This window comes from Corvus moneduloides, chromosome 2, assembly GCF_009650955.1.
Source record: "Corvus moneduloides isolate bCorMon1 chromosome 2, bCorMon1.pri, whole genome shotgun sequence".
NCBI classification, from domain to species: Eukaryota; Metazoa; Chordata; class Aves; order Passeriformes; family Corvidae; genus Corvus; species Corvus moneduloides.
In genome coordinates, this window is record NC_045477.1 from 4,966,771 (window position 1) to 4,985,891 (window position 19,121).

The window sequence follows — 19,121 nt, forward strand, 5'->3', positions numbered from 1 at the left end:
GCTCCTGAGTGAGCTGGGAACCCAGATTCTGATCCAAAACAGCCAGGTGTGTGTTGGCTGTGGCTGACACATGGACAAGGAGGGACAGCCCTGTCTGCGCTGGTTTTGACTGTTTTGTTTGCATGGATGAGTGAAGAACTTCGATCTGCAAAGTTACTTGAATGCTTCTTGGTACTAGTTCACATCCCCACTTCCTTCTGCACTCCCCCAGCAATTGCTGGTTTTACATGCATTAGAGACTTGAAAGGCTCATGCAGTGACAGTTGTTCTCAATGTATAGAGCCAAGGGGATCTTTAACCCGTGGTAATTAATGCCCCACCTTTAAGACCTCTGTGTTGTCCTGGATGTATGTCACCAGATGATGACAGGAAATGGTCTGATGACTGTTTCTGTGTCTTTGCAAGATCTTTAAATTCCTCACAGGCAGTTGCATGTACCCTTCCCTTGTAATTTGATATAAATCTGCTCCTGTTACATTTACTATGTTTCAAACAGATATTCAGTAGTTCCTCAGAGGCAGTGGTGTGTCTGGCTAAGTCAGGCTGGGCTTGGACACTCTCTGAAGATGAGCAAGTGTGGCTTGCCAGTGTTCTTGTTCTGCTGTGGCATTTCTTAGAGATGCCCGGTTCATGCACTGAGTGTGGCTTGGAGGGTTGGTGGCAGCTTCAGGGGACCTGTGGGTCTGCTTCAGCAGCCTCTGCCACGGGAGCCTGAGACTGTCTCCTAGCTAGCCTGCCTGTACTGAGGAGGTTCTGCTTTTTTGTGGAAAAGATGGCACGTGTGCTTTGTATTGAAGTAGGTGAAGGGCAGTGAATACCTGCTGGGAAACCTGAATAGCACTTGGACAGAATTCTGCTCATCTGGTGGTATATATTGTTGGCATTCTTAGGAGAGTAGAATCTCTCTCTTGCCCTCTTTCTGAACATCTGTTTCTGTGCATGAAGTCATCTTTTGCCTGCCTTTTTTTCTTCCATTTGAATCCACTTCTACCTAAATAGTCTTCTTTGCAGCATCAGGAGTGTGAAGGCCAGCAAGGATTTTGTCAGGTCATCTTGGGATGTTGTGTTCTGCAGGAAAGTCACTGTGGGTAGAAGCACTGGAGTGTACACTTGTGATGGGCAGAACTATAAGAGGCTGTAGGGCATGAGCTGAGCTGTGTTTGAGCTCACTGAGGCAGAATGATAGCAAAGGTGTAACAGTAGAGAGGTTTTTTCAATAGGATCTTGGTGCTTGTGAAACTTTACAGAAGCTTCTTATTGTTTCTGTTTCAGAAAAAGGACATGTATGCCATCTCTTCTTACTGTAACAGCGGGTCTGATGAAAGCTAGCTAAAGAATATTGCCTTTTATTACTGTGGTTACATAAATACTGCTACTCTGTTACACAGTTATTCTGTGACTTGTTGTAATTTTGATGATTTTTGCCACATGAATGCTGAATTATGTATTGCATGGAAGCTCCTGTCACAAGTCCCAAGTAATAATAAAACTGGAGTTTAAAATTGAGTGAGCTCTAAAAATGAAATAGTTGGCAGAACGTTCTTTGAATTTTTGGTGGGGGTCGTATAGAAATTCCGCTGTCCATTTCTGGATTCCCCCTCCTTAGCATCAGCTACCTCTGATTGTTACAGAAATTTTTTATGTTGAGATAGAAACTAATTGGCATTAGGGCTATGAAGATGGTGAAGGGACTGGTGGGGAAGCCATACAAGGACAGCTGAAGTCACTTGTTCTGTTCAGCCTGGAGAAGAGGAGACTGAGGGGGAACCTCGTTGCAGTTACAGCTTCCTTGTCAGGGGAAGAGGAGGGGCAGGTACCGATCTCTTCACTCTGGTGACCAGGGACAGGACCCAAGGGATTGGCCTGAAGTTGTCGGGGAGGTTTAGCTTGGATATTAGGAAAATGTTTTTCACCCAGAGGGTGGTTGGGCACTGAACAGGCTCCTGAGGGACATGGTCACAACACCAAGCCTGACAGAGTTCAAGAAGTGTTTGGACTCTGGTGACCAGGGACAGGACCCAAGGGATTGGCCTGAAGTTGTCGGGGAGGTTTAGCTTGGATATTAGGAAAATGTTTTTCACCCAGAGGGTGGTTGGGCACTGAACAGGCTCCTGAGGGACATGGTCACAACACCAAGCCTGACAGAGTTCAAGAAGTGTTTGGACAATGCTCTCAGGCACATGGTGTGACTCGTGGGGTGTCCTGCGCAGGGCCAGGAGTTGGACTTGGTGATCCTCATGTGTCCCTTCCAACTTGGGATACTCTGCGATTCTGTGAATGTTTTTTTCCTTGTCCTTTGGTATTTCTGGCATTTAAGGATGAAATAGGGACAAACATTTAACTGTGTGACATCCAGGCTTAGCAGGAGCTTGTGAAGCTAGATTGAGAAAGTCTGTTTTCTTCTCTTTGCTGGCAGAAACTAGGGAGCCTTATTTTAAGCTTTTCATGCAGAATGTTTCTTGTAACCCCAGTACTGCCTCATGGACTTCGTCTGACTGTGATAACTGCAGTTGAATATCCAACTGTTGTGCATTTCCATAAAAATACATAAATCCTGAAACAGTCCACAATAGAGATGTTAAATTTGTTACTGGCTTCTAGTGTTGACATTCAAGGATGCAGCTTTTGCCTCTGCTGTTGTTTCAGGCTCTCTGCAGATAACTTACAGCCTTGGCTTACAATACTCTGGGTGGGTTTCACTCAAAGTTTGAGCTGCCCTGTATAAATATGAATCCTTCCTGCAGAAAACAGGGTTCTGATTATTGAGTTCTTCTGCTTAACCAATGTTTGTTTCAGTGATAACCAGCTGACTGACCATGCCTGTGACTCTTTCCTAGCAGTCAGCTATGTACATACCTTTTCTTTAAGTGAGTATCAGCTAGGAGTAAGAAGTGGTTTTGATGATTTACAGCACCATGCCCAACAGCCTTCTTTTCCCAGAGGCTTTGTAATCTGAATAATGTGATGTGAGTACTGCTTTGTTAGATTTGTAAACTCACATAATGATTAGAAGGGAAGAATACATCTGCCAGGTGGATTAATGAAGATGGTTCTTTTCATCAGTAGAGAGATTTTTTCAATAGGATCTCGGAGAATTCTGGGAGAACTCACTGATTGTACTGAGCAATTGTAGGTGATGGACAGGTAGTGAATTTCTTGCATTGAACTGCTAAGAGATGAAAGTGAAGTGATGTGAACAGGGTAGGCAGAAATATAAATACCTTAGAACTGCCCAGGGAAGATAATTACTCAAATATTAAGCTGGGGGTTTTTTTGGTTTTTTTTTTGTTTTTTTTTAAACACAATTCTCTTTGGTAAAGAGGATATCCTTTTACAATAAAGGCAAAGAGTGCTGCTTTTCCATCTAGGGACAGAATGGACTTCTGCACTTTAAAACTTCCTAGCAATCCCTTGTCCAAGGCTTGCTTATTCCTTGTGAAAGGAATAAAGATCTTGAAATAATCTCTGTTTTGTCTGGGGAAAGGCAAAACATGATCTAGTTGTGTGCTTTGTGCCCTGCATTTTCACTCCTGGTAGGCTTAGGCTATAAAACTACAAACAGTGGAGGCATTTGTAGGCTGCTCTTGCATTGCATTAAGGCGGGTGCTCTTCTGCTTGAATTCTTTCAAACGTCATAATTTGGTGGTGTGGATTTGAACAGGTTTAAGTTCCTGGGAAATGCTTTTCAGCATATTAATCTCTAAAGACCTGTTCTTTTTTCCTGAAAAATTAAGTGAGGAGGCAGGAGGTGAGATGAAAGCTGTATAGCTAACTAGAGCCCTGAAAATTCAGTGAGTACCTTCTATGTAGATCTTCACTAGCGGCAGGAGTGCCTTTTAGGTACTTTGTTATTTTCTTGTAACAGTAGTAATACTGATTGCTCTCTAATAATAAACAAATTTTCTATAGGATAGTGGTGCTGTTAACATGACTTATGACTGCCATTCCAGCAAGAGAGAAACCCAGTTGGTTATGTGGTGTAGTAAAATAAAAATTGAGCAGGGTGTATAAGTAGTACTTAGAAGCTTTAAAGTGTGAATTTATGAACAGTGAAGAAATTAAAAGGGAAATAAACAGTTTTGTTGTATTTATTTATGAAAGGCTTGTCAGTCTTATTGTTAGGTATTGCTGACATTGGACAGGGCTAGGTGTAGACCTGGGAGGAAGATACTTTATTTTTAAACCATCCATTGAGAAGTCTGAGTACATGTATACCGTGCTTCTTTCTCAGCATTAATGAAGGCATTACTCCTTTTCTTTTGCCCAAGGGGGCTTAGCTATAGCACTGGCTTCTTAAACAATGCTATCTTTTCAGATGTTATCATGAAGTATGTGAGCAAGGAGAACTGCTTGGTGCTGCACAGAGTTCAATCTCTTACTTGCTTATCTTTTTATTTGGTTTTTTGTTTGTTGGTTGGTTTGGGTTTTTTGGGTTTTTTTGTTAATGCTTGTGAGATCAGGCTTTCAGTTCATTTTTTTACAGCCTGAGTTAAGGGCTTAGGTGCCAAATGAACACCTCCTCAGTTTAGGTTGGTATGGTACAAATATATGTCACATTTCTGATTTCTTTCTGTTTCCTTACATATGGGTCTGTGTTTTGTGCTTGCATTTGGAGGGATGTGTCAGTTCATGTGGTCTCTAGTGCTAAGGCTGGTGAACAGGTCTCTTTGCCTTGGCATGGCTTCCAGGATGTCTTCTGGCACAGGGATCAGGGCTTGCTCTGCTTGTTGGACGGGAGTGTTTCATGCTTTGGCTTTCTGGGCCCAGTGAGAAGTACCTCTGGGGAGCATTGGCTCTCTGTGCAGTGAGTACATCCTTTGTTACCCAAGGGCTGTTTGCCCTCAAGTGAAGGGGATAATTCAGGGAGACACCTGTTCACTAGAAATCCCAAAGGTACTTAAAAGCTGCTGCTGAGGCTTTTCTCTCATGCTTTAAAAGCGTGGGCTGCTAATTCTAGTGTTTGTGGCCAAATCCATCTACAGCTCTCCAGGTGAATTTTAGCACCCTTGGCTTTCTAAATTGGTGGTGTACTTTCCAGTCCCATTCTCATGGTGTTAGACAGCCACCGCGTTTGCACTAGACATAATTTCAACTGATACTAAAATGATGTTTGCATCAACACAGGGGTTGCTGGAGACTTCTGAGGCTTAGTCTGCAGTGCACTGTTGCTTCTGCAATGTGTACTTGAGGTGTTGTCTGCAGTTGTTGTGCTGCATACGTGCACCAGTGCAGGATCCACAAGATGGCTGGTGTGCTGTCCATTGGGATGCAGAGTCTTTTGTTCTGCTGAGCAATGTGCTGTGGGACATAACTGTTCTTTCTGACGCAGCAAACGTGAGGATGCCCGGGGTGCCTGCAATCTGCTGTCTGTTTCAATGTAAGCTGATTATAAGTGTTAGTTACCGAATAATTTCAGCATATCCCGAGTTTCACCCAAATATTAACAGCTACTTATTTTGTGCGTAGGTTGTCTTATTAAATAGTGTAACCTAGAATAGTTCTGCATGGAGACTGGAGCAGAAAAGAAACAATTAAGCATTTTCCCTCTGGGTGTCTTTCAAAAATCGTATTCTCCTCCTCCTGCTATTTTAATGTCATGTTGGTTCTCTACCCGCCTTTCACTCTTGTTTCATGCTCAAAAGGATTCCCTCGCTTCTGATTTTGGAGTTACTTGAAAATTCTGTGTTCTTTCATTCCTTTTTTTGTCTCTGTTCTCACTGCTGGGCCCAGCCTAGTAACCAGCCTGGGCGCCACTGAGGAGCAGCAGTGGTAAAAGGGTAGTGCCTCCAAGCTCCTCCTTCCTGAGGCTGTGGAAGAGAGGGGAAGGATGTATTCAGCCTCAGGTCTTGCCTCTGACAGTGCCCGCGAGTGGAAACCTAACGAAGAGTGAACACAGCCTATTACTATCCTCATGTATCATCTCATCATATGTAGCTTGGAAGCTTCCTAAGTTACAGAGGGTATCCTCACAGAATCATAGGATGGTTTGGGTTGGAAGGGACCTTAAAGGTCATCTAGTTCCAAACCCTCCTGCCATGGAGAGGGACACTTTCCACTGTGGTTGCTCAGAGCTCCATCCAACCTGGCCTTAACGTGCTTAACCATGGCTAATTCCTCCAGGTGTTTGCTGGCTCATGGGTGTTGCATTTGGCCACCTCTGAAGTTGGTTTCTGAAATGTCCTGGGTGTTGGCACCTATTAGCTGATCTTTGTGTGTTAACTTTCCCTTTCATCACCTCTGATGTTGACTGTTCAATGCATAGCATGCCAATGACAGCAGCAAAGTATCTACCTAGGACATACATTCCTTAATATAACAGGAAGCATTTTAAAATGTGTATTTGGGCATGCTTAAATGAAAATGGGTAGCTAAAGACTGAACCCCAAACTTTGCTAAGACTCCAAGTGGTACTGTGCTGTGATAGTCCTTTATTAAGTGGCTACATGTGGGTTTTCTCATGTCTAATCGCATCACATTCTTCCTGGAAGCTTGAACGTGTGTGACAATCTGTAGTGCTACGTGTTCCTGTGTGTAGCAGGGAGGCTGTTCAGGACTGATTGTAGAGGCCAGAGTAGGTACTGCGGCAAATGCTGCGAGTTTAATCAAAGCAGATAACAGTGATAACTTGCTGGCATATAATCTAAAGGGAGAAAGGACTTTAAATTTGTGATGGGGAATGTGAAAAGACTGCTGGTCTTCTTCGGCCAGGTGCTGAATTGATGAGCCTTGCTATTCTGCTACTGGATGTAACAAAATACCTGCAATGAATACAGGGCAAGGTTTTCAGAGGCGATGGAAGGCTTGGGACTGTGAGCCTGGAACTTTACCAAGGAGACTTGGTTCCCCAGAAGGTTAATGCTCAGGCATTTTTGGTAATTGAACCTTTTCCTTTCTAGAACTAGCTAACTTTGGTCACACAAGAGCAGAGTGCTTCTTCTTTCTTCCTCTCTTTTTTTTTTGCTTGCTCTAGAAGTCACAAGTAGAAGTGTTTGTTTTTCTCCAGGATTGGGCAATTGGGAGTGGAATTTCACCAGGTGCTTGCTCAGTGCTTTGCTGGTTTCTGAATCTCTTTTTTGTTGCCCACATGCACATACCTGCCCACCTGTTCCAGAAAATCTCTTCTTCTGTCCAGTAAAATTAATCTTCCAGGAAATTAAACAGCAGCAGCATACAATACTGTTTCCTTTCACATGTGAGAACAGCTTTCTAGAAGTAGGATTCAGGGCCACAGACAGCTAATTACACAGCTAATTTGCCTTCAAGCTCTTGGAGGCACTGAATGCCAGGAAATTTTTGACTCTTGCATGCTTTTTTGGAAATTTTGGCTGTTAAATTTGTTGAGCAGGCATAAGTGATGCTGTGAAGTGTGGGTGGATTTCAAATCCTGGCTTTAGTTCATGGCTTTAGCTCACATTTGTGATTTAGGGAAGAGTTTCCATTTCCACACTGAGCTTCAAATGTGAACAGTCCTTTAAGAGCACACAGGTTGCATCTTCATTACCGTTTTGGCTGTATTTCTGAGGTGAATCTCCTCATTGTCCCAGTTTCTGCACTTTGCTTTTTACTGGGAAGCCATCTGAGTGTGCAGTTAGTATTCCTTTGGATGTAACTGAACCAGAAGTGTCACTCTAGGAGCGTATCTGCTGTGCTTCAGGTGTCTTGGATCTTTGGTGTGTTGCAATGCCCCAAACATGCAGAATGTGATTTTTGGGGGCTTAGCACCAGCTGCCCTCTACAGCCTTTTCTCTTTTTAGACTGCACCAGTGCTAAAGTAGACTGTTGTCCTAGTCTTAATTTTCTTGGTGATGGGGATTTTTTTTTTTCTTCCCAAATATTAGTGAAAGAAATAAGGAGTCCATCTTGAATTCTTTCCACTGACCTAAAACTTTATTCTAAATTTTCAGGAGTGTTAATGAAACCAGCCATATTGATTTGAATGTTGTTTGTGAGGCTTTTCCCTGTGTTTCCAGAACTGTCTTGTGTTGGTATTTGTCCCTTTCAAATAATGAAGAGTGCTGTGGCATGCCTGTTTTCAAAGCCAGCTGTTTTGCAGACCCATCTGGGGGTAATTTTATTTAACTGTCTGTGTGGGGGTTGCACAGAGACCTTGACTGGAATCCCTGTGTGCCTTCTAGATGTTGTTTTATGTCCCTGACCTCTCATCTTTTTTCTTATCCAGACCTCTTTTCTTCTCTTGCCCCCACTGACCCCCTGCTTTGGAAGTAAGAAATGATTCTGTAATGGAAAATATTTCTTCCTGAAATGGGTAATTCAGTCTCCTTTTTTTTTTTTTTTTTATGCTACAGATGAGACTACCTATCTTTTCTGGGGCAAGAGAGTCTCATTGTCTCTCCCACAGCAAATAATGAAAGCTCAGCAGCATCAAGTACTGTAAATACCTTGCAGTCCTGTTCTCAATTACAGAATTAGTTATGTAAATCTTGTCTTAAAGGAGGAAGAGCCCTGATGTCTCTTAAATCATACTCTCTGTGTGCACGCATGCGTGCAGTTCCTGGTCATCCAGGAGAAAAACACCGTGCAGGCTCCACAGAGATTAACATACTAAACGCTGTTGCTCTGCGTGACCTGAAATTGGCTTTTGGCTCTAATTGGATCTATGGGCTTCGAGAGAAGGGCTTGCAAAACACCAGCCTCCAGTTTTCCAGGTTTCAGACATCAGTATGGATATGGTGGTTGTGTAGGTGTCCAAGTGAAGTCCTCTGGGGGCACCAGTTGCTAGAGCACAAGTTAAGTGACTGTGTTAGCTTATGTCCTCTCTGCCTGGCTGTACATATCTTTGTGCTCACCTTTATGTAAAGAAACAGTGGGATGCAGTGAGCACTAAGCCTGAAACCAGGAATGCCTGTTATCTGTTCCTAACTGTTCCTGGTTTTCCAATTTGGTCTAGTTGGTTAGTCTGTCCAAGTAGATCTGCTGCAAAAAGACCTGGCAGTAGCTGTGCTGCTGTGCTTACCTACATGTGCCGACAAGGCACAGGCACTCGTTTCCGTGCCATAACACCCGTTCTCTGTGCATCTGCTGTTGGCATTTTTAATGTGGCTGCTTGCTTGGAGATTATTTACAGTGAAGATGAGAGCGTTAGAAAATTAAATTACGGGCGAAAAGGATTGCTCTAAAACACTGAGCTCCATCCCCCCACTGGTTTCTGTGGCTGCAAATCAGTCGTCAAGCGTGGAGCCAAGGTGGGCCAGTGCCATATGCTGCCTTGTTCAGCAGTTCCAGCAGCCTGGCTGCCCAGCCACCTCCTTCCATAATCTCTCACAACAGCAGATGCGGGCAGAGGGAAGCTGCCCTTCAGGATCCCAGCTGGAGAGTTTGAGAGCCCAAGTGTGTGTGTGTTGTGTCATTTGGCGTTGTGGCTGCTGACTTCTGTGATGGGCCTCTGTTGCTGCATTTGCTGAAGCCTCCGGGATATCTTTGCTCATCCTGTGAAATGCTTGTTAGGAAATGAGTGCGTGGAGATTTGAAGTGAACCCCAAAATAATTCTTGGAGAAGTGGAGGTTAAGATTACTAATATCTAGGTTATGAAAGTATTTGGCTTTTTAAATTTCGTTTTCCAATCCCCTTTAGATTTAACTTGGCTTTAGACAGGATCTTGTCTGTTACGAGTGGGGTGTTGGGTAACATTGCAGTGGACAAGTGCCACCAAATTTAAGCAGGTAAAGAACATAAAAAGCCAACAACAAAAACCTCCTGCAGCCTGCCCCCCCATCCCAAACACCAAATAAAAAAGCTCACACCTAAAAGCAAGGCAGAATGATCACCCAAGAAAACTGGCCCCCCCCAAAACCTCCAAACAGCTGCTTGTGCTTTTTCTTGCTTTACTTTTTGGTTTTAGTGTAATTGTCAATGAAGAGTAAAAGACTTTCTGTTGGTTTCAGCCCTTTTTTTATTTGTTAGCATTTTTAAAAGGTTTTTTTGTGTATTACCTAACATTAAAGATAAGTTGGAAAACAAATTATTACTTCACACTAGTAAAAATCAATGCTTTCTGCTTTGGGAGGAAAAAGGGGTGATGATAGTGGAAATTATTTTCGGGAGAGGAGGGAGTGTTTCCAGATTTCCTTTTTGAACTACATATATATTATACAAATTACAGATTTGTGAAACACATGGATATTCATACATCTTTTAAAAAAGTCTTTTGACAAAATGCTTTTTCTTAGCTTTCCAGCTTTATCAGCTCTGCTACATGCTATGTCCTCTTTAAAGACCTGCTGGTAAAAAAACTAGTAGCTTTTAGTATTTTAATATGATCTTTCTAGGATTTTTTATCTTGGATTTTCACTCAGTATACGATTTTTATTTAATGTAGATGCAGATTTAGAAATTATCTATTCCAATTGTTTATCCCCAAAAAGTTCAGTTTAATCCTAGTGGTGTGGTGCATTCCACACAGAGCAAAGAAAATGGTTTGTCTCTGCCCAGAGGAAGTTGCAGTATAGAATAAATGGATTTGGACTGCTCTGCTTGGTTCCAACTGCTTTGGGAAAGATTTAAGATAAGAGATAAGTGCAAGTTAATGATGTTGCAGAACAGCACTGATTTTAATTCTGTATATTCCAGTTTGGGGACTTTTTAAAAATACTGCTCTTGCTCAAGTTGGCATTAGTAGTAGGTGTTTTTTAACCTGTGTCCTTCCTCCCCACTGAAGGAAATGTGAAGGTATTGTAGATGCAGCATTTCTGGAAATACTTGCAGCCTGGTTTCCAACTACGCTCTCAAGCCTTGACTTGTGGGCTTTACTGCTTTGTCACCTGTTTTCCTTAGAATGTAACATATTGAACTTCTCCTCTGCAACACAAATTGCTTCTGAGGAAGAGCAACAGAAAATCACCTGTCTTGTGTGGCAGTCTAAATACCACTTGCAGTCCACCTGGACTTTTTGGGTCAGATGTCACCAGGTAACCTAAATGGGCTGCTCTGTCAGAGTAGGATAAAAATGGATATCTCTGAGACTATTTGGAGGACAGTAAATGAAGGCCATTAGTAGGGACAGGTTTGTCAGGTAAGACCCAGGAAGAAGTGACATGTTAATTCCTGCATTTCATGGGGGTTTTTTCCCATCCCCTTTCTTTTTTGCTCCCAGATGCATTTTAGAGACTTGTCAAAAGTAGTTCTTAGATAGAGCCTTTTATCTTTAACTGTCAGTCAGTGGTGGGGAAAGGGAATAGAGATTATATGTGATGGAATTGTTTGACATCTAGAGAATCTAAAACGTCATCTTTGGTATTATCTTTGCCTGCTAGGTGTTTTTTTTTGTTGTTGTTGTTTGTTTGTTTGTTTTTTCTGTTTGGACCAGTGGTGCTAGGGCAAGGGATAGTGGCTTTAAACTGAAAGAGGGCAGGTTTAGATTGGATATTAAAAAGAAATTCTGTTTGATGAGGGTGGAAAGACACTGGAGCAGGTTGCCCAGAAAAGCTGTGGATGCCCCATCATTTGAAGTGTTCAAGGTCAGGTGGGCTGAAACTTCTAGGAACTTGGTCTAGTGCAAGCTGCCCCTGCCCATGGCAGGGTGTTGGAACGAGATGATCTTTAGAAGTCCATTCCAGCCCAAACCATTCTGCGGTTCTGTGATAACTGAGAACTGTGTCCTAGTGAAAGCCTCGTGGTTTGTTTAGGTGCTTTTGAAATCCCACTTCTTGCTGGCAGTGGGTGAGAGGGGTGAGTGGTGAAGACAGCTGGTTGTTCCTGTGCTGCGAAATTAACATTCACATGCTTTCACATGGATGTTTGTCCACATGGTATAGAGGGAGTTCAGCTGGGAAGGTACTTGCTTTTTCACCCTGTGCTGGAAATGTGGCTTTTCTGAGATCTCAGATGGTATGGGGATTAGAGCAATCCAGCAGCCTTGCAATCCAGATAGCCTTTCTGAGGCTCCACTTAAGATGCAGTATGCGTTTCTTCATCCTGATAGAGATAATGGGTTTTAAGCAATTACACCCAGGCTAATTCCTTTTGATAAGAGCTCTACATTATCTAAAAAAAGAATCCTAGCCGCTTGGGAAAGAACAATGTAAATGTCTGTCTCACGGACTCTTTCATTTGCTCTTCTCTGATATCTTCAGATGATAGCTGCAGATTTTTCAAGCCATAAAAATCTATCAGACTTTTTTTAGGTAAGGGAGTATTGCAGCCAGGGAGGTGTAACACGACTGTTTTCTTGCAAGGTATGGAGGGAGCCCTTCTGCGTGCCTCAGATGATCCCAGGCTAGTGTGGTGATTACAGCTTTGACATTAAGAATCAAATTTGGTTTATTTTAAAGGAGCACCTAGTTCCTTCCCTGTGCAGGCTGGCTGGTTGTAAGGTCTGGGTTGCTTCTGCTGATTAGGGCGATCTGAATTTTGTAATTTGGAAAGAATAGGAATAGCCTACCACTTTATTTAGCATACATCCCAATCCCTGCTGTGTGTTTGTCTACACTGGAAAGAAGGATATGATGATGTCATGTGTTAAGCAGGAATGGTAAAGGGATCTCACTTATTTCATTTTGGTTTTTACTTTTCTTTTTGAGACTAATGGAAATCTTGATAGTTAGCTGCCTTTCTGGTACTTCAAGAACTTCCCTTTTCTGCTTGATCTCTGACTTTTCCTCTCAGACTTTCCAGTGTAGTGTAGAAAATTTAATTGACTGCGTTTAAAAAGTGGAAGAAATACCAAAATAAAATGTTTGTTTAAATGTGCCTCTTCTAGGAAAATCATGTTATTTATATGTTAAAGAAATTACTGCCTTAACAGTATTGAAAGGTTTTCAAACATTTTAGGTGTGTTTGGTATAACTTGTTCTTTCTCTCCCAGATAGTCACTGATGACATTCTTGATGTGTAGCTGCCTGATTATAATTGAAGCTGGGAGGAGAGGCAAGGGGAAGAGGGGCAGATTGGAGATAAGGATTGTAATCTCCTGTGCTGATATGCTTTGGCTCTCCTTCCCAAGAGGAGAGCCTGTGAATGTTTGGCATGCTTCCTGTAGCTTCACCTGCCTGCTCACCAGGGAAAGTTGCTGAATGCTTCCCAGCAGGAGCCTGATAATTTCTGTTTTGAAAAGAGAGGAAGAGTATTTGAGTGGACGTGACTCTGGTGGGCTAAAAAAAAAAAAAAAAAACAGGCAAAATAATTTTTTTTTCTTCAGTTTGGAAAATGGCTTCATGCGTCGCAAACACTGCAGTTAAGGAGTTCAGTACTGGAGTGAGAGGTTTGGGATTTTGCTAGAGATAGGAGGCAGAGTGCACAGCTTTAATGGTGGGGGATCCATTGCTCATACTCCACGTGGGACAAGAAGGGTTGCCCCTGCTCAGCCCACTCCCACAGTGCTGCAGCAAGGGCTGCCTTGACTGGAAGTAAATGGAGGAGTCCAGGGAGGGATGGAGGGAGGATCGTTACTGTCGTTTGCAAAGCTGGCTGCAGTATTTTTTTTCCTGTCATAAACTGTTGTGAATTTGAAAGGGCTGCTGGGTATTTCCTCCCCAGACATGGTAATGTTTAGTTGGCAAATGAAACAACCTTTTGTTCGGAAAGCTCTTTTGAGATGAAAGGCGTCAGCAAAGTTGTCGCTGTGTCTCCTGTGACTGCCTTGGTTGAGGAGCTGGACTGTGTGTTCTAAGTCTTTCTGATGCAGAGGCTCGAGTGCTTAGTCTGAGCCAATTTACTCATTCGTTAGCTCTTACTTTTTTGACTTTAATTGGCTTCCTACTGCATGTCAGATTGCATTTTCCTTTGGCTGGCGGATGTGGAGGCGACCTCCTTCTCTGGGCTGCTACAAGAGCAGGTTTTCTTATTAGATAGAGCTGTCTGGTGCAGGCTGGGGGAAGCCCCTTGTGAGAGAGTGCTGAAGCACAAGTGTGTTCTTTGCAACAGTAATACCGTCTCCGCCTCGTGGATGACTCCACAGGTTACTTTTCATCTTGTTCTTTCATAAGTGATACACAGATGCAAAATGTATATGGAAATGAAGCTCCTAGAAGACTTTCCACATGTCCCTAATGCAAGGGGAAATCCATAACCAGCCCTTTCCTTGAGGAGTTTTGTAGCTTGTTGAGAGTTTCAGCAGACTACCTGTTCTGTTGATCCTGGACTATTTTTCTGCCTTGTTTTCTCGGTTATCCTGAAAATGACAGGTTGCTATTTAATGCACTCGGATTGACTTCACAGTCTATCTATTCAATCATCTGCTTTCCTTGTTCTCCTTTTTGGAAGGATTTAATTTAATGCCAGCAATGAGATGGTGCACCTGGGTGGCGGGACAAATTTATGAACCACTGCTAGGGAAAAAGTAATAGCCCAAAGCTGCCTTGGCTATGTCTGAGCTGTCTTGCCTCTGTTTTACTAATACGGCAGACCTCAGTTTATTATTATTCTACCTCGAGCCATGCTGTGTCCCTGTTTCTGGTGGAGTATTTAATGCATTTCCATGGGAGAATCCTCTAATCAAGTGCTTGACAAGTACCCACTAGGGCTCTGTGGTTGTCTTACATTTGTGTGTTTCTGGCCCAGCCCTGCCAAAGGACCAGTGTTGCCTGGTAGTGCCGTCACCTGTCTAATGAGCCCAAGGAGGCCTTGTGTGTTTGTGTGCTGTCCTCCTTAGAGGGGCTCAATTTCCTTTTGCTTTGGAAAACGGATCCTTGCAATTTCATCTGGTGGTCTGGTAACTCAGTGAAAATAAAGTTTTGTATTTAGGCAGTTAACCTTGTGCTTGGGAAAGTTTGATGTCCAACACGAACTCAGATCCAGTTATTGAGTTCTTACTGAATACCCATCTTTGGTGAGGTCAGTGATGCTGAAAAATGCAGAATTGTCAAAGTTCTTTTGTTTTCTGTCACTAGTGTTTACATTGTTTTGTCCTCCTCCATCTGTTTCTATAGTTAAATGGGATTCAGATGAATTCATTAAGAACCTGTCACCTTATATTAACAGTGAAATATATTGGCTGTCATGAAAAATAAATGTTTCCAACAAATTTACAGAGTTTTAGGCTCTTGTATCATGACTGCTCTGGGAAGGTGAGGGAGTGTATGCAAGTTACACAAGGCTCTGTAAGAATAAAATATTTGTAAAAGCTCCTCACTTATCTGTCAGAATAATATGGAGCTCACCTTTTGCCAAGATCAGTGTCCGTAGCACTGTGTCTGTAGCTACTTATGCCACAGTTACATGAAATGTTCATCCCTAATGCACAGCAAAGAACATAACACCTTGTTTAGTCTCTAGGGATATTCTTGCTGCAGGACCAAAGGCAGAACCTTGAATTCACAGCCTGCTGGGTCACTTAGAAATGCAGCTCACCCTTGGAGTGTCTGCCCTGTGCACGCTCCTCCTCACTTGTGCGGAGGTCACAGCAGCTGCTCTGCAGGAAGTTCTCACCTCTTACTTGGTGATGTTGCCTCTGCTCCTGCTGTACCAGAATCCTGATTTATCTTTGCAGTAACAAATGTTATTGTTTGGAAAGTACAAAATTCTGTTACAACTCGTCCCTCTTCTCTTCTGCAGCCTATTCCACTGCCTTCCTTCCAGCCTTGGGTTAAGCAGGAATTGCTTGTGGGACTGTGCTGGAGGGAGGGGGATAATCATGGCTTTACAGATCTGGTGAGGACTCCCTGTGCTCCTGTCTTTTCCTTTGGCTTGCCTTTTTGTAGGAAGGTGCTAATCACTCCCTACCTTCATTTGGTGTCAAAGGGTCTTTAGTGACCTTGCAAGAAGAGAAACTGAGCTGTCGGTGCTAATCTCAAACACAAATGTGCAGCCCTTGCCACATTAGTCATGCCTTTGTCACCTCTAGATTGGATTAGTGCGGTGCACGGTATGTGGGTCTGCAGCTGAAGACACACGCAGAACAGTGTTGTCTGCTTGTTTTAGTGTCACCAGAGAGTATTTTCTAGAGAGATGTCAGTGTTTGAAGAGGGCCCTCAGTCAGAATCCTGAGCTGACTTCTCACAGTGGTTTGCTGGAAGCTGGTTTGACTGTCAGGCTTTAAAGCTTACCTGCTGCTGTTACTGCTTTTGGTAAGAGGATAAGTTGAAGGATTGAATGCAACTTAAGATTTAGTGAGGAAGTATATCAGAGCCCTGTAGCTTGCTTTACTTTTTGTTGACTGTTTTTCTGTATGGATGATTTTATGATTTTAGCGTGGTGCTTGGGTTTGGAGATGTGTCCTTGAAGACATCTGGCTGTGGAAACAATACATTGACAGTGGAGGTTTTCCTCTCCAATGCACGTGTGAATGGTGCAGAAAAGTCCAGCTTCCTTATTAGGCCTAGTCAATCACTTGATCAGGTATATAATAACAGTCTTCTGGGAGGGATAGAAGGGGTAAGAGATTAACCCCAGTCTGCATTACAAATAAGTTTAATGAAGTACTAATGTTGAATACAGAAGGTCATGGCAATGAGGAAATTGGACTATTATGACTGAGCCTGTACACGTGAACAGACTGCAAAGTAAAGAGCATGGTAGGAGTTCTGAACTGGGGAGGTAAAGGCAGTGTCAGTCCTTGGTTCATCTGCTTGCTGAACTGTAACTGCAAATAAAAATACACTTTTTCTCTTGCAGTTTTGCTCAGTGTAGCTTTTTAGCTGCCTTTGTAGCTTTTAAATGCCCACAGAAATCTTATTCTTTAACACATCCTTCTCCACACCTCTCTGGCGGGGACAAGCTGTGCTTTATAACAGGTTCCCCAGTGGGGGGTTTCTGTGCACAAGACTCCTTTGCCCACACTTGGATACCTATTGGCATGGCCTAAGCCAGCAAGCAAGGTCCTAATCTACAGGAAGAAGATGTGCAGAGTGATGGGAGGGGAAGGGTCAGAGAATATATTGGTGTTCATGTCACTAGCTGGTGGCTTTCCCACTGAACTTGGTGAACTGTATCCAATGTGGGTTGCTGTACTTTGTGTGTTGGGGGGTTGTTTGTTTAACTTTGGCTTTTCCTCTGTGGTATCTCAGATCAGCCTTTTGGTCCAGCTGCTTTTGGTGTTGTTAGACATCTACTTGGTTGTATGAAGATCGGTCTTTCAGTGTTCTGGCTTCTGTTCTACCTGGCCGTTAAAATATTTTGCTATGGATATGGAAGTGGTGGGATGCAGTAAGCTGTTTATGTCTGGAGGCTGAGTTTAGGTAGTACTCTGAAGACATTTCTCTGGTTGGAGTTATGAATCAAAGCAGTTTGCTCTTTGGAGAAGTAAGGACCTGCCAAAATCCATGTGCAGCTGCTGGGGTTATTCTCTGGACTACAAGAGCCAAATCAACCAGAAAAGTCTCTTGCTGTGTCTTTGCCAGGTCCTCTGGCTTGTTTAAGTGGTTCACACTTTTGCCTGGAGCATAACATACTGCTTTGCCAGCCTTCTGCAGAGAACTGCTGCTGTCCCTCTATCCTTCTGGTGAGACGGTCCCAGAAAACACAGTCTGAGCACTGTGTGTTCCTCTGCTTTTGAGGGAGCCTGCTCTGCCATGCTCCCAGGTGTTCTGGGCCTTCACCGAAGATGAAATGTGTGCTAGAAACAGGTGTGGTTGCAGAAATCCACTCAAGCAAACTGTGTCTGTTATAATCAGCTCTTCCTTTTAAATCAATTCGGAGGGCAAGGAATCTCACCTATGTGAGAGAAGCCATGACCCTTCAGGGCAGCTGTGACTATACTCGTTTTTGGAGAACCTCGTCTTAAAATTCTCATGGCCCTCAATCCAGGGGAGAATTAATTTCATACTTCAGACTCTCTAATGGTATCAGCAGAAGTCTTATAAAAATTCCTGATTAGATTATGCCCTCATTGTAGTAATGAAAACCACTTATTAATGTTTTTTTAAGCATCTTACATAGCACTTGCCTTGTAGTAGAGAAACTGTTATCCATTGGATCTATGGCTAATTCTCTTTTCTTTTTTTTATCTCTTTACAATTTTCTCTCAGTCAGTATTTTGTTACCTCATGTGGTATTATATAAGCAGTGAAACAAAGATTGCCCACACTAAAAATGGTGTGTTTAGGGGCTCCTGATTCAGTGAGATTAAATGTTAATGGGAAATACTGCTCTTACTAGTTCTTGCTTTCTGCAGAGTGGGATGCCCAACCTTGGCATGTTTAATTCTTGTTACTTTCCTGGCTGAAGCCTGTCCTTAACTGTGTGTTACTCTTCATTCTCCTGCCCAGCTTTCTGCAGAGGGCGCATTGTGAGAGTGCCCAGAGGTCCCCTCATTCGAGTGGTGGGCACGGAGGTGGCGATCCCTTGCAGCGTTAGTGACTATGATGGACCCAGTGAGCAGAACTTTGACTGGGAGTTCTCCCGGGAGACTGACTTCGTGCGGATAGTGAGTACCTGGGATTCTACCTTCACCTCTGAGGAGTACCAAAAACGCGTGGGCCGCGGGGATATCAAACTGAGACGGAGCAGCAACGATGCTGTGGAACTTGTGATTAGGAACATCCAGCCAGCTGACCAAGGGAGATACAAATGTTCCACGCCCAGCACTGATGCCACCGTTCAGGGAAATTATGATGCAGAGGTCCAAGTGAAAGGTATTTCTGAAGAGTGAGGTGTGCTTTAAATTTGTTTTTGATAATGATTATAGATGTACCCTTAAGAATGTTGACTTTCTGTTGTTTATGATCATTATGATTTTTATTTGTTTTCTTCTTCTTCTTCTCATTCCTCTTTAATTCTCCTAAAGCCAGAATTGAAAATTGGGAAGTATGATAGCAAAGGCAAGTGAGGTGAAGAAGTGAAGAGAGGCTGTTTACTATAAACACCACTTTTCTTTTTTCTGTGTAGTAAATATGTAAATAAAACACTAAGTGGTGGGTTTTCTGAAGATGTCTGCAAATATTTCATGTCCCTAAGCCTCTGGTTAGAGAAGCTAAGTTCAGGTAAAAACCACAGGCTGTCTTCTCTCTCATTTTTAGTGACATTTAGGGATCTTTCTGTATGAAGGAGGTAATCTTCTCTTTCTCCTTTAGCATGTTGATGCTACAGTCTTATTCTATCTTTGCTCTATCACTTAGCATTTTTCGGTATTACATTTGGACACTATTTCTTTTCCCATGTCTTATCTTTTACTCCCATGAATATCAAGCTTAGTTTTGCATGGGAATAGCAAAATGATGATGTTTAGATG

General features: G+C 42.9%; 1 protein-coding gene and 1 long non-coding RNA gene across 2 annotated transcripts in view; one reads left to right on the forward strand and one right to left on the reverse strand.

Annotated features, from left to right (window-relative positions):
* Positions 1–19,121, forward strand: part of PTGFRN (prostaglandin F2 receptor inhibitor) — a 67,167-nt gene that overhangs the window by 11,300 nt on the left and 36,746 nt on the right. Inside the window, exon 2 of the mRNA XM_032096434.1 lies at positions 18,160–18,525. Coding sequence (XP_031952325.1) covers positions 18,160–18,525 — 366 coding nt within the window. The remainder of the gene's footprint in view (positions 1–18,159; positions 18,526–19,121) is intronic.
* On the reverse strand, positions 88–18,224 carry LOC116437990. Its single transcript, XR_004237555.1, has 3 exons — positions 18,141–18,224; positions 15,329–15,339; positions 88–99 (listed from the first exon to the last, which is right to left on the reverse strand). It is a non-coding gene; the product is annotated as an uncharacterized LOC116437990 (long non-coding RNA).